Source organism: Netta rufina, assembly GCF_964035555.1.
Source record: "Netta rufina genome assembly, chromosome: 12".
NCBI classification, from domain to species: domain Eukaryota; kingdom Metazoa; phylum Chordata; class Aves; order Anseriformes; family Anatidae; genus Netta; species Netta rufina.
Genome location: NC_140135.1, coordinates 16,265,082 through 16,279,514, shown reverse-complemented (window position 1 = coordinate 16,279,514; position 14,433 = coordinate 16,265,082). Strand labels below are relative to the sequence as shown.

The window sequence follows — 14,433 nt, the reverse complement described above, 5'->3', positions numbered from 1 at the left end:
TTCTGTTTCTGAATGTTACACTGCAGAGTATATTCGAAAAAGCAGTGATTTGTAAACAGCATTTGGAAGAATACAGAAAACTTAATTTTGTTTAAGTTTTGTTAAGTTTTAAGTTTTTTGTTAAGTTTAATTTTGTTTTTGTAGAGGCCAAGCAGTTACTCCTGGTGTATGTACTAGAGTATTCTTGATTGCCTAAGTGTCAAGTGCTCTGTGAAAACATGAATATGGCAGAAGTAGCAAAGTTATGCAGGGAAGATGCTGTAATAATTAACTGAAGTTGAATATTTTTGAGTTGTTGCTTTTGATTATTGTGTGTAAATGATCAAACTGTAATTATTTGCAAAAAGATGATAGTTACCATCTTTTCAAGGATGAGAAAATCCTTGTAGTTTTAGGCTAGATAGAAATGTAATTGAAAGAGATAAAATTAGCTTTAAGCATATGTAAAGTACAACTTCTGTTGTTTTGTGTTTGAGTTAATGGAAAGGCTAACAGCAAGCATTGTTGCTTTAAATAAAGCTTTTCTATTATTCCATCTGGAACAATTTGTTATTTTATATAATAAGTAATATTTCTGTGTTGTTCATAGTGAGAATAGTACAAGATGAGCTGTTCATGTAGGTTGAGTATCATTGACTAGTGTTTATTTATTGACTATTGGTCCTTTCTCTTTTAAGGTTGGGATAGAGAGAGAGAGATTTCTTGGCATGAGATGCATGATTTTATGTAATCTCATTTAAATCAATAGAAAGCTCTTCCAGGAGCAGGATGTGGATGATCCTTGTGGGTGTCTCCCAACTCAGGATATTCTATGATTTATAATAATCAAATGTTGCTCTGGTTGTGATTCTATGAATATACTAAGTTGCATTACATTCACTGTCGCTTTTATCTCCGGCACCTGAAAACTTAATACAAAGATACCCGTTAAGCAAGAAAAACAAATTAATACCTGAAACTGGTTATGGTATGATTTAGCATTTTAAATCGTTTATCAAAATATTGCAAGAAACAGGACTATTTTATTATATTGATGTTATTTTTGAACTGCAGACCTAGATACTCTATATTTAATTGATTTGAATGGCTATGCTTGCAAGTATTGTGTTCTGTGTATATTTATCTTTTATTTAAATTCCAAACAAGGAATGCAATAGTACCAAATTAATGCTTTGACATTCAGCAGGAAGCTGCTCCATAAAACCTCCTATATTGATCTACTGACTTCTTTAATCAAATGTGTTATTTCCACGTTTTCTCTCAGATTAAGGCCGTGGAATCAAAATCTATATTTGAAGATTTTAACATTCGTGTTAGTATCTCATATAAAAATAAATGGATTGGAAAACCTTAAATCAGTGACATGCATTACTAATGTTTTACAAATGCCATATATGTGGGCGTTGCTCTATAAAAGCTCTTCTGTTCCAATGCATTAATACTACTAGAGAAGTAGTAGATAAATTAGGTTATTTTGCTTTAAAAAAAAAAAAAATCCAAATGATGATTTTTTTTAATATTAATGAGGTTTTTTTGTTTATTAAGTCTCAGGGAACTGTTGTAACTTCCCTGGGAATGCTTTGGAAATGAAACAGTAAAAACAAAAGGGGCATAATGCAGAAGCATTTGAAAAGCGAGGTTTTTTAGGAGTCACAAACTTGTGTTCCAGTACATATGGTTATTAGCCAGGATGCAAAATATTTTCTTTTTTTTTTTTTAATTATTTAATATAGCTAGATTGATAGCAATGAAGTTCTCTTGACAAATTATGAAGATACAACCCTAAAATCCACCGTTTCCTTTAAAAATGGGAGATCTGTGTTTTTCATAAAGTCAAAAATGTGAAGTTCTACCAGAGAGTCAAAAGAGAAAGGACCCATTAAGTTTTCACAGAGTGTACTCATATTCAGGGTAAACAGACAATTTCAAAGCATATTCAAACTTCTGTTAGCGTTCTAGGTTCTATTTTGTTTGTAATTTATTTTTAAAGTCTGCCAAACTACACTTGAGAAGTGCGTATTTTCTTCTCTCATTATTAGTAGGTTTAGAATTTTATTTTAAAATATTGATACAATTACTCAATATTAGGTATTGAAAGTCAAATATGAATTAATTTACTTAAAATGTGTTCCTTGATTGGTCTAAAGTAGAGAATTTGAAAAGGTTGCTCAGGATCTGTATGACTGTTTATGAAATGTTTTAAACAGTTTAGCAGATGTTAATATTAGTTTGGATATTAATGGTGGTGACAAAACATGTTTATTTTGTAATCTGTAGGTAAAGTAATTTGGTTGTTTTCAGGGAACAAATGTTTTATCCACTATGATATCATAAAGATCAAAGAGTGTAAATCCCACAGTTGCTGTTCATGGACAAATTGGAATGCCATTTCTTCCTACTTTGCAGATGTTGGGCCGCTAACATGCTTTTTTTCAAGTTGGAAAAACCTTTTTATATACGTAGCATATTAAAACCTTATAACTACATACTGTTACTGAGCACTGTTTAATCTTATATCACTGATTTTTTATGAATTAAATTGCATTCTTAATTGCCTAAATACCTTATATTTTTAAAAGCCTGTTTTTGGACTGCACTTATTTATTCTTAAAGGGTAATCCATAAAGCTGAAAGGCCTGTATTAAATTGAACATCAATGGCAAGCCTGTCATGAGGATTATAGAATTAGAACTAGTGATTTACAGAATGAGAAAACAAATAGGAGATTTTATACACATTTATATATACTTCTTAAATAAATCCTTGATTTCATTTGTTCTGTATGCTGTAGCTTTTTTTTTGTGTGTGTGTGCAAGAACTATGGTTAATAAAATTCAGTTTAAAGGTCTTCACAGATATACTTGTAACACCACTTCTCTATGAAAAGTGAGGTACATTCATCTCAAACTCTTGCATCCACCTACTGTATCTGTGAATTTTGTAAATAAGGGGTAATCTCTACTTCCACTAAATCTTCGGTCAACTCATGCATTCATTCTTTACATCTGCATGAAAATGGATAAACTGAATTTGGACTTAAATTCTTTTTGTCATTCCCTTAAGTTTGTGATGTTTCTTTTCATTTACATGCACATGCCACAAGTATATATATTTACTTCGAGTTTTATCACTAGACCTGTATTTTAACAATGATTTCAGGACAATCTTTAAAATAATAAATTGATTCTAGCAGTTAATGCCTTTATATTAATGGAGAGCAGAGGGTCATATTGCCTTCAGAACACTAGTTTATTTCAGACCACTAGAAATTGCCTGTCCAATTGAGAGTAAAGTGAAAATATGAAATTGCCTTCAATGTGTATAATTCTCATGCACCTTAACCTGAATAAAACTGGACTAATTGAATTTCTTTTACCGGTAGTTAGGATAACTTTTGCTTTACTATTGTCATTTGGTGTCCCAGTGTGGTGCATTTATTTCATTTCTCTGAATAGAATTTGTCTGAAAATCCAAGCAAGCTGGAAGATTAAGATCAAGCATTATTCTTTAGTTTTTGCTTCAATAAAAACTGAGAATTTACTATATTAATTCTGTTTAACTTGCCTGGTGAAAGAGCAATTTTAGCACTATGTCCAGCTATGCAGCGTTTCAGAGGCATAGCTTTCAAAATGGCAGTAGGGGCATCCAGAGGATGAACTAAACTATTAACCTCTTCCACATCTTTTTATAATATATATATATATATATATATTTTATAATATATAAATATATATATATTTTTATAATATATATATATATATATGACAGGATTATGAACTGCTTTTGCTAAAATCTGAAAACATAATTGTACTGTCTTCAGGTTTAAGAAATAAAAACAAAAAACACAGTATGGGGTTAAATTCCCTCTGCAGTCTTGTAGAAAGTAGAATTGTAGAAGTTTCTTTTTAATTTCTTTTTGCTTCGTTTGCAGGCAGCCTATTTAGTTAACGTTTTGCTAATGAGTTTAAATAAAATTAATTTGGCAGATGTGAAAAAACGTTTTTAAAAAGTGTTTTTTCTTTTTTTTTTCTTCTATTCACTTTTTAGATTAGAGATACTAAATCAACAGATCAGAAAACAACCTTACTGCATTTTCTGGCAGAAATCTGTGAGGAGAATTACCGGGACATCTTAAAATTCCCAGATGAACTGCAGCATGTTGAGAGTGCAAGTAAAGGTAAGCAAGTAGATGAAACACCTAGAGGTAATAGCTCTTTGGAGGTATTTCATGTCAAAACATTTCTCTTTAGATTGCAGGATTATGTAACATGTAAGCATTAATAATCCACGTGGATTTTTTTCTTTTCTGATGTTTCTTGATTTAAGAAAAAGTGAGGGGGAGAAATAGTAATAAAGTAACTTTTATTCTGAAGTAGGCTGTGGAAATAATACAACACAGTGAAGTGCTTACAAAATGATACGTAAAAAAATTGTATAAGCAGCGTTGATTACTGTTAGGCCTTTCAAGACTTACTGTTTGAGAGTAAGCACACATGTGCGTATACGCATAATATGTTTCTCATTTTAATACCTGATTTTTTTTTTTTTAGAGAATAGCAAATATGTTTTCTAATGTGCTCAGAAAGGTACAATTCAATTTACACTGTACAGTCAATGATTAATACTGATTTTATTTTTGGTCAGTTTGCAGTATTGCCCAGTAGATGTGATAGAGAATTTGATTTATTGTTGGATAACCGTTGTATATAATAAGGTGTGCTTTTCAGCATTCCATAGCTATGGAAAGATTAAAATTATTTATATCATAAATAATGTCTGCCATAGAGTGTAAATGGTTAGCATGTAGTATAAGTTATAATAAAGATTTATCCTAACAGAATTTTTCCCTGATCATATTTGCTTTAGTAGTAATTTAGTAATAATTGAGTGAGGTTTATGATTATCTTTGAGATAAAAATGTTGCATCAAAGCATAACATTTCTTATGTTAACATTCTGTTTCAAATACCAATGGCAATTAAGCCACAACTGCTATTCTTTGTCATAGACTTTTTTTTGGTCAACTTCATAAGTACCCTTTCGCGCTTTCTTTCTGCATAAACACTAAAATATATATTGCTTAAAGTTGAAAAGGTCTTGCTGGTTCAGATAAAGCCAACTCCACTCCCCCAGTTTAGTTACTACGTGAAATAACAGACTTCAAAACTGTAACAGAAAAGTTTTAGATGTTAACGAGAGAAATTACTGTACGAGTGCAAGAAAACTGATAATCAGGATAAATGACAATGTGATATAACTCTTTGAAGTGGACTGCAGTAATTTTTCACTCCTACCTCAGTATATATAAGTACTTCAGAATTAGGATAATAATCCACATTAAATTAATGCTTAAAGTTGTTAGTTTTACTCCAAGAAAGGTAGTTATTTCAGAATCCAACTTTGTTTTTCTTCTTTACATCCAATGAAAGTATCACTAGGGCTACAGTAAATACACGGTAAATATATAGACTTCTATTTTTATTCTGAGCATTCACTGGTCTCATGTTTTTCACCTCTTTGCTGTTGGATACCTAATTGGCATGAATGCCTATTGACAAAATTCAGCTGTTCTGTTTGAATAGGGTTGAGGATGATATTGTGGTTTAAGGCAACATAGAAACTGAAGAAATGACTTGTACATTGCAATATTGAAGTAGTTTATAAATAAAGGTGAATCCTTAATGTACAGCAGATGACCTACATCTGACTGCTATGTCTGAGCATTGCTATGAATGTTACATATGGAGACAGATAACTTTCTTAAACTGATCTTAAACTTGAATGGTTGATTTCAAGGTCTGTCTCTCCCCACTTCCCCAGCTTACTTTGTAAGCGTCCTTAGTTTGGTCTGTGTTTTCACAAAAACTATGATTAAGAGTTTTGCAGCTTTGAGTTTTTTTATACTGAGATTCAAAACCTTTGATATTTTCTAGGTTGACTTGAGGAATTAAACCGAAAGAGTTAGTAAAATTTAGTTAAACTACAGCATCCAAGAGGGAGAAAGCATTTAATGGGAGCAAAGTCCCTGTTAATCCCGAAATCTAAGATAGATACAAAGCAGGTTTGACTGCAGTTAGACATTTCATCCTGTAAGATAGGAGCTTATTAAGTTTCTTACAAACAGTGCGGACTTCTTATCAGAAGCATAAATTACTGTTCATGTTTAATGACCAAAATTTCCCTTTCAGACTTTTTTTTTCTTTCTGTAACAAAGCAGGTTTTTGGCAGAATAAACCTGATTTATGTAACTTGCCTCAACTGTTCCCATGGTGGTATTTCATTATTGTTTGACTGTAATGTTCATCTGCCCTGTCACGTGTGGTCATTTCCTCTGTGTAGCAAGTTATTGTGCTTTGTGTGGAAGAGATGATTTTCACTTCCTATTTATTATTTGTTGTTTTATAAACCAGTGGTTTTAGGGAATGAACAGTCAAGTTTAATTTTCATGTAAGAGGCTTCTTTTGTTTGAATAAACTGGCTGCAGATATGAGGGCATTCAGATCATTTTGCTGTAAAACAGAAGGAAATCTATCAGCCAATATTATCTCTGTATGAATTTAAATAAGGAAAGATAAACAAAATCTACTTTTTAGGCAGAAGGCAGCCACACAGTTTGAACGATACGTAAAGCTAAAAGTTGACTTAGTCAACTTTTTTTAACATCTCAGGACAATATTCTTGGTCCCATGTAAATAAAATAAAGTCTTACTTTGCTTTTATTTTCATGTAAGCATAAAGAACCAGTATCTGAACAAAAGATGTATGGTTTTGAACAAATAGGAGATAAAGCATAAAACTGGATTTTAATATGTAAAGGTCAATGGGAATTAGGTGAACTGCCCATGCATGTACCAAAATCTTCAATAATCTGATATTAGGTATAATAAAGTGTTTTTATCTTTTTAAACATGGAAGAACAACCTAGTGTTTTTTGAAAACTAAAACTAAATTAGGAAACAGTTTTATTCTGGAAAGTATAAACAAAGGTCAAACTGATTAACTATCAAGAGATTATTGGAAAAGCATTCTTTCTTACCTAATATGAAAAGAAAAGCAAAAAAGCAATAAAATCACGTGGTTGTGACAAACTGGATGCAAGTAATATTCAGTTATGGCATTTTCTCTTACAATTTTATGATTTGTGATTTTAATAAATATTTAACAAATTCACATCCCTTTCTACAGTCAATGAAAAACTTCAAAAATAAGAATACCTCACTGGAGTCAGGCAATACGTTTGGGATTTCTAGAAAAAGTTGTATTGTAAAAAGTATTTGAAAATCCTTGCAAAAGATATATATTCTGTAACTTGAAGCTCCTATGGCTGTTAAGCTTACCAGAAATGGTAGAAAAGAAATACATAACCCACATAATGAAGAAGATGAAAGTTAACCATATATTTTATAATAACAATTTGTTTTCAAATTTTAAAAGAACAATAGTTGTAAATCATAGTTCATGGTTTAAATAGTGTTATATTTAAAATGAAACATTTTTATCAGTTGATTATTCTGACTAGTTCCTCCTGCGTTTAACAATTCTTGACACACTTATGTTACCTGCTTGCTTTGTCTGCCAAAGTCGGGAACTACTAGGCTTTCTACCAGGATGTAGAGTCATGAGAAGTTTTGTAAGTTTTTTTTTTGTTGTTGTTGTTTATTTATTTATTTATTATTTATACTCATAAATAGTAGTCATTTTTCTGTCAAATGGAAGTTCTATAGTTCATTGCAGTAGAAGAAAATGTTTTTAACAAAGAAATCTGTGGTATTTTCTACCTTGCACAGATTACATTGCTGAAACAGATTTTGCCCGATCTGGCATGTTAGTGGATATGAAATAGACAGTGCCTTATGGCATTATAAATATAATGCCTGCATCTGTGACTGTTCTTTCCATAATAGAATCTGAAGGCTGGCATTTTTCTTCACAATCAAAAGTCAGTCTTACACTGTATAGTGACTTCTGTCATTCTTTTCATTCACATAAAATGCAATAATGAAATGTCAGAAAATCTCTCAATGTCTTTTTCTGAATGTAGGTGCATCAAATACTGGGTAACTGCTGTCCTCCAGAAAACTCTATTTGCATATGTCATATCATATGCATATGTATTTGCAGTCCCATATTTGCATATATCATTGTCGTATTGATGGTAGCTTATCCATCATCTCATTAAAAGCTTTTTGACAGAAGTGTTCTCTTTCACTGACAAGATTTCAGTGAAGAAGATGGAGAAGTAAAGCTTTGCAGATTTTGTGTTGTAGTTCCAATCTTCAATTTCTGAAATACATCCTGTTGGGAGACTCAGTAGGATTCAGGATTGGCCTGCAAATATGTCTAAAAAGTTTTCCCTGTCTTTTATGGGCTTTAGAATTTATTTGGCAGTTATCTTCTAATGTGTAGTGTTATGCAAAGTCATGGTAGTTTGGAATTTGAAGCTACATTTTCAAGCTATAATTTGAGTTCCACCTTAAACAAAGCTTTCCAGTATGGCATGTGTTTTAAGGATTCAATTCTTTTCCTGAAGAGTAATTATCAGAGGCAAAATTAGGGAACAGTCCAGATGACTCTCATAGGCTGTTACTTATTAAAGAAATTAGAGCATTAAAGAATTTCTGAATATAGCTAAACCAATTGAGGTTTGAAGACCCCTTTAAGTGGCTTCTCAAAGAAAGAAATCCATTCAGAATTCCTTATTACCAACCTTTAGTGAGAAGTTGGTACTGTTTTGTAGCTTTCACAGTGCTACTTATTTTTATTCTCATCTGTACTTGAATTTACACTCTTCTTGATATGAGGAAGGTTGTTATGCCTCTGGAGGCATGGCTTGCACTTCAACAAATTGGAAAGACCAAACACTTGTTAAAAGTTAAGAGCCTGAAAAGGAGGTCTGTTAGATCAAATTGTTCCATGTCTTGTCTAGTGCATTTTTAATAACTCAGTGATTGAACAGCTTTCCCTGATTGTGTTACCAACACTTTACTCCTCCTCTTACTTTGGATTCCTTTCTGCCTGCGATTTCTGCACATATACCACAGTAGTATATCATGTGCCATAGTTGTTTCACAGTGAATTATTTATATAAAACATGTATATATAAAATTTAGATTATACAAACAAGCCAAGCAAAGCTGGACTATAGACTAATAGTGACAGGGCAAAATGGAAGCTTTTGACACAAACGCAGCAGAACTTACTTTGAGTAATCAACGCTTCAAAAATTGGTTGAAATTAATAGAACATAAAAGTTCAGTAATTTGCAGTGGCCTGACTTGAGTTTTAACTTTACTTTTTACCTTTTCCAGGAAGTGTATGCTCATCTAATAGATACTGAATTTGTAATGTTTTCAGCATTGACACAGCTTTTCAGAACTTGAAAGGAGTTTTAAATTAAATTACTTTATTTTTATTATTAATTTGTGGAATGCTCTGGAGGAGATCCATATTGCCAGGAGAATGCTGCTGGACACACTGATATTTTCAGTGATCACCTCTGGTTATGTTTGTGAAATAGGGACATCTGTTTTCTAAAGGAATTTTATTTGTAATACTGTAAGTCCCTTGATGTTCAACTGATGAAGATTATATTCTGCTATGTACTGTTGGCAGTTTACTCCTAGGTGAAAATACACGAAAAGCATGACAGCTTATTTCAGAGAAAGTAGGAAGCTGGCACACAGGATTTGTGCAGGTCACAAAATAAGCGTAAAATACCAGGATTCATACAGAAGAATCACCACAAACAAACAAATGCAGCAAAAAAAGGTGTTCTTACCTTAAAATTGCAGTTAGCAAATTGAGAGGATAATAGAATCCATACACAATTGCTTTAACAGTTGTTATATTTTAATCAAAGTCTGAAATGATAAAGTATTACATATCAGAGATGCGTACATTTATATATTACATGTCTGTGCGTAATATACACATGTATGCCTGTGAGACAGTATATATCTCAAAATGTGCCTGGATATTAAGTGTGTGCCATATGTATGTGTCTATTCTCTGTTTACTTTTTAGTGCTGTACTATGAGTCCTTTACTTCTTTTTAATTGTCAGTGACTTGTATTATTCAAACCTATCTTTGATGTTAACAGAGGGTTTCACAGACATTGGTTCATAGAAATCAGTTTAATTTCAGTAAAAGAAAAATATTTGATCTTTTTTCTTTGTCTGTTCCTTAAATCACTTCTGTAACTAAGTACATGCGTTAATAAGATGATTCATTTAAGCAAGCACATGCATTAATAAGGTGAAGTCTCTTTGAACCTTAGTTACTTTCTAATCTTTGAATTACATATAAAAGAATGAAATACTAGATTTTTTACCAATAAATTTGAATAGAAATTGAATCATTTGAACTAATGGTAGAATTAAGTGGTGACATTTCCATATTAAGTGTGATGATTTGGTGTATTACATTAGATATTTTAACTTATTTTTATGTAGAGTTGAATTTTTTTTTATGAACAGTAATTCAGAAAAATGTGTCTACTTCATGGAATAATTCTCCTTAAGACTATTCATAATGTCGTTGTTTTCTCCCTTTCTGATACCCTTTATTTTTAATTGTATTCTGGAAGCTTTTTACTTACTGACTTTTTTTCTTAGTTTCTGCCCAGACTCTGAAGAGCAACCTTGATTCAATGAACCAGCAAATCCAGCGCCTAGAGAATGACATTGAGAATTTCCCTAAAACACAAGATGAACATGATAAGTTCGTAGAAAAGATGAGCATATCCTTTTTGCATGTTTATACGGCTGATATCATTAACTTTGTCTGGTTAAGTATTTCACAACACTTAAAATTAAGTTTTAAATCTCTTCTTCCATGCTTTTATTCTAGTGGAGAGAAAAAGTATATCAGAATATGCTGAATGTAAGAAAACAAGGAAGCCATTAACTAAGCTGAATCTTATGTTTTATTTGTAATTGGTGTATAATTTTAAGTATTCCAAAGGAGAAAAGCAGATAGCTTTCTTAAAGGAATTAAAGTGTCTTGTCATGAAGATAGTTTTATGTTTTTGTTCTAAAGAACAGTATTTAATGGTAACTGTTAAGTCATTTCTGTCTCAACAACTGCCAGCAGTAGAGTTAAGATCAGTTCTTATTTTAGCTTCAGGTAGTTTGATATTTGAAGGGGAGAGTATCGGGTGGTGGTTTTTTTTTTTTTTTTGGTCAGACCTGTTTAGAGTAAAAGTATTTAGATACTTGGTACTTGAGAGATTTGTGCTTTTATTTCAGAATAAATAGAGAATAGAGACTGTACGTTCTTCAGTACAAGGAAAAACTGTGGGAGAATACCAAAACATGTTTGTTTAGATTGTTTTCTCTACAAAATTTTTACATATCAGTCTTTACTTTCGTGCAAGAATATAAGGTATAAGTATACTGTCAGTGCAAGAAGCTCACAAAATTTTCTGAGACCAGGCAGAAGTTCATGTTTCTTTAAAAAAATAAAATAAATAAAATGCATAAAGCACATTTGTGTGGAAGCATTTAGAGTATGGTACATGGTAAAGACAGGCATTTTGTGCATTTATAGAAGCTCCGATAATTCACATGGTGTCTTAATGCAATGATAATGCAATGAGACAGAAGTTATAATTTTGTGGGATTTTTTGTTTAAAAAAAATGGAGATGGATGTCTAGAGCTGCTGTTACTTGCTTATCACACTTAGTAGGTGAATGTAATGAAGGATTCACCCAATGTATTTGGAATCTGAGTTTTAGCAGGATTAATCATCTGAATGGGTTCGGTGACAGAAATTCACAAGAATATGTTTAATGTCTTCTCTGTATGCATTTATTTTAAGTTTCTGTCAAGACTAGAAAACTAACTTGAAGTAGACAACTCATAAGAAGAAAATTTTTGTTCTCTTCTGCCTTATTCTACCTTGTCTTTTTTGCAAGGTTAGGAGACATGTTAGTAATCACATTTAATCAGGTTTACTGTTTTTTTTAGTAGAAGAAAAAATTGTTTTCCTGAGATGCATTCACATAGGGAAACCTTCACTTGTAATAGCCCTTTGTTTTGACATTGTGTGTAGGCTGAATACAGTCAAGTAAACCAGTTTTCTTTGGACATGAAACCAAGATATTGAAATGCACCTTTTGCCACTGTGTCATTTTGAATTTTACATGTGTTGTAGACTTATTGTCTACAAAAAACTGTATTGCAAGTTGTATACATACATACGTTCAGTTGTGTTGAGCCAGTGCTTTGTCATTTGTTATTTTTCTGCTTGTGCCTTTACTATACTTAGAGAAGATTATTTACATCATTCAAGTATTGGTGAGGCCACATAGGTACCTTTTTTTGTATCTGCTGCTTGTCTCCTGAATTTATTGAAGCACGAAGATTGCCTTGGAGTGTGACTGAGATTAAAACATATGTGTACATATATATGTATATAAACGGCTTTTTGTATTAGCGATAATATAAGGATCCTTTAAAAAAAAAAATTAAAAATGTTGCAAGTCTATTAAGAAGGCAGACTTGCTCTGGTGCACATATGTTAATGTCACAGCTAGATTACCAGTTCCTGGTAATTAAAGTAGGTACCCTGAACTGTAGATGTCTGACAGCTTTTTATCCTACCAGTGAATTTGGTGGCTTAACAAAACAGATAAGATTAAAAAATGAACTGATTCTGCCTAAGGAATGTTATGTCAAATGATCAAATGTGTTTAATATTTTAAAAATGTTCTACATTCCTGTGTTATATTTTTTAGAATGGACAATAAATATGGAAGGGATTTAAGAGGAATTATTTAAGAGGAAAAATATCACATTTTAATCATCAATCTGTTTCTTTTGTTTCTGTCATATTGTTGAAGAACTGTTGTTGATAGCACATACTGAGATTAGGAAGTTGAGGAATTTCAAGCTGAACATCTCTAACTGCATGAGTGTTTCAGAAAAATTGGTACATGTTGGAATATAAATCATCTCTCAGTAGGGTTTTGGCATGCAGGATTAAAGGCATAGTTTCTCTTTTCTTTACCTGCCACTAAACAAAGCAGTGTACAAGTAATTGTGAATGAGACTTCCTTCAGATAGAATGTAAGGAGTATTGCTTGGTATCCTACTAAATTAGGACATTAATTACAATAAAAAATACCACTTGTAATATTTATAATGATAAAAGTAATAATATAATTCGTAGCGTAGAAGGAAATGGTATAGAACAAGTTTGGTTTCTATAACTTAAAAGAAAAACAATGCGAGCTTTTTGTTGTATTACGAGTGACAAAAATACGAGTATGAATCCTGCTTACTTTTGAGTTAGATTTCATTTCCATTACCCATTTTTAAGCAGGCTAATTTGTGACTTTTCTTAATCAGTGTTTTATTTGGTGTGTACAGTTACTCATTTCAGTGCACACAACTTTATGTAGTAATTGATAGAGTATTGACAAAGACCTAAACCCAGAACTACATTAAGTATTAAATAGAAAGACAGGAAGAATAATATTTTACTATTCCACAGTAGATGAGTAAGTATGTCCCACTGACTAAAAAAATTAAATATAGCTCTAAGAGTTTTAATTCAATGTAATTTACAAATTGAATTCAAAATTCAATTTAATTCAGTGACTATAGTTTGCTAACTGGGTACACATTTCAGACACTTATTTTGACACATTTTTATTACATATAAACTGAGGCAAAATGAGTTATCTGAGCAGTTTATATTTAAAACTGGAGGCAACTAAATAAAATCACTTGATTTCACAAGTATATTTGGTTTTCTATTAGACTTGCTTTAGGACTATGCAGATATTGGTTCTGGTGAATTGGCTCTGTAGTTGCGTCAATGTGACTTCCTGCCTAAGGGTGTATGATTTTTTTCTATTTGATTGTTCATAAGGTTCAGTGAACATAATAAGAATTGCAGATGAAGCAACTGTAGTTTGATTTCCTTCTTTTATAACCAATTAATTTTATTGTGATAATAAGATTTGATTTCAACTATGATAGAGTGGTCTTAACAGGTAATGCCACTGTCAACATCATACTTGGATTTTTCTGTCTAAAAGCATGTCTTTTATGAGAGTATAAAATCTTGATTCGAAAAATTCAGATAGTATAATTTCTTCTACGTGCCTAATAGATTCTATCAATGATTTTCTTTCAAAAATACACAGATTGATGCTGGTTTGACTTCTCGTGGTTTCAGTTTCTAGCCATCTTAAGTTTTTTAAGACTTAGTGGCTATTACATATCTCTTTCTCAGTGCAAGAATTTTGATACTATGGTCAGGTGACTTAAATTTATCTGTGATAACCAAGTAGGCTCATTTCTCTAGTATTCTTGGTGTTTTTTTAATATGCTTTTGTAATGCAGCTTCCAACTAAGTACAGTGCTTCAGTATTTTTGTAGCTTCACAGGCATGAGTTAAAAATTTAATATTATTTGTCTTTGTTC

The 14,433-nt window shown here is 31.7% G+C and overlaps 1 protein-coding gene across 1 annotated transcript in view; it reads left to right on the top strand.

Annotated features, from left to right (window-relative positions):
- DIAPH2 (diaphanous related formin 2) overlaps positions 1-14,433 on the top strand; it is a 184,169-nt gene that overhangs the window by 79,158 nt on the left and 90,578 nt on the right. The window contains exons 23-24 of the mRNA XM_084294179.1: positions 4,048-4,177; positions 10,614-10,739. Coding sequence (XP_084150305.1) covers positions 4,048-4,177; positions 10,614-10,739 — 256 coding nt within the window. The remainder of the gene's footprint in view (positions 1-4,047; positions 4,178-10,613; positions 10,740-14,433) is intronic.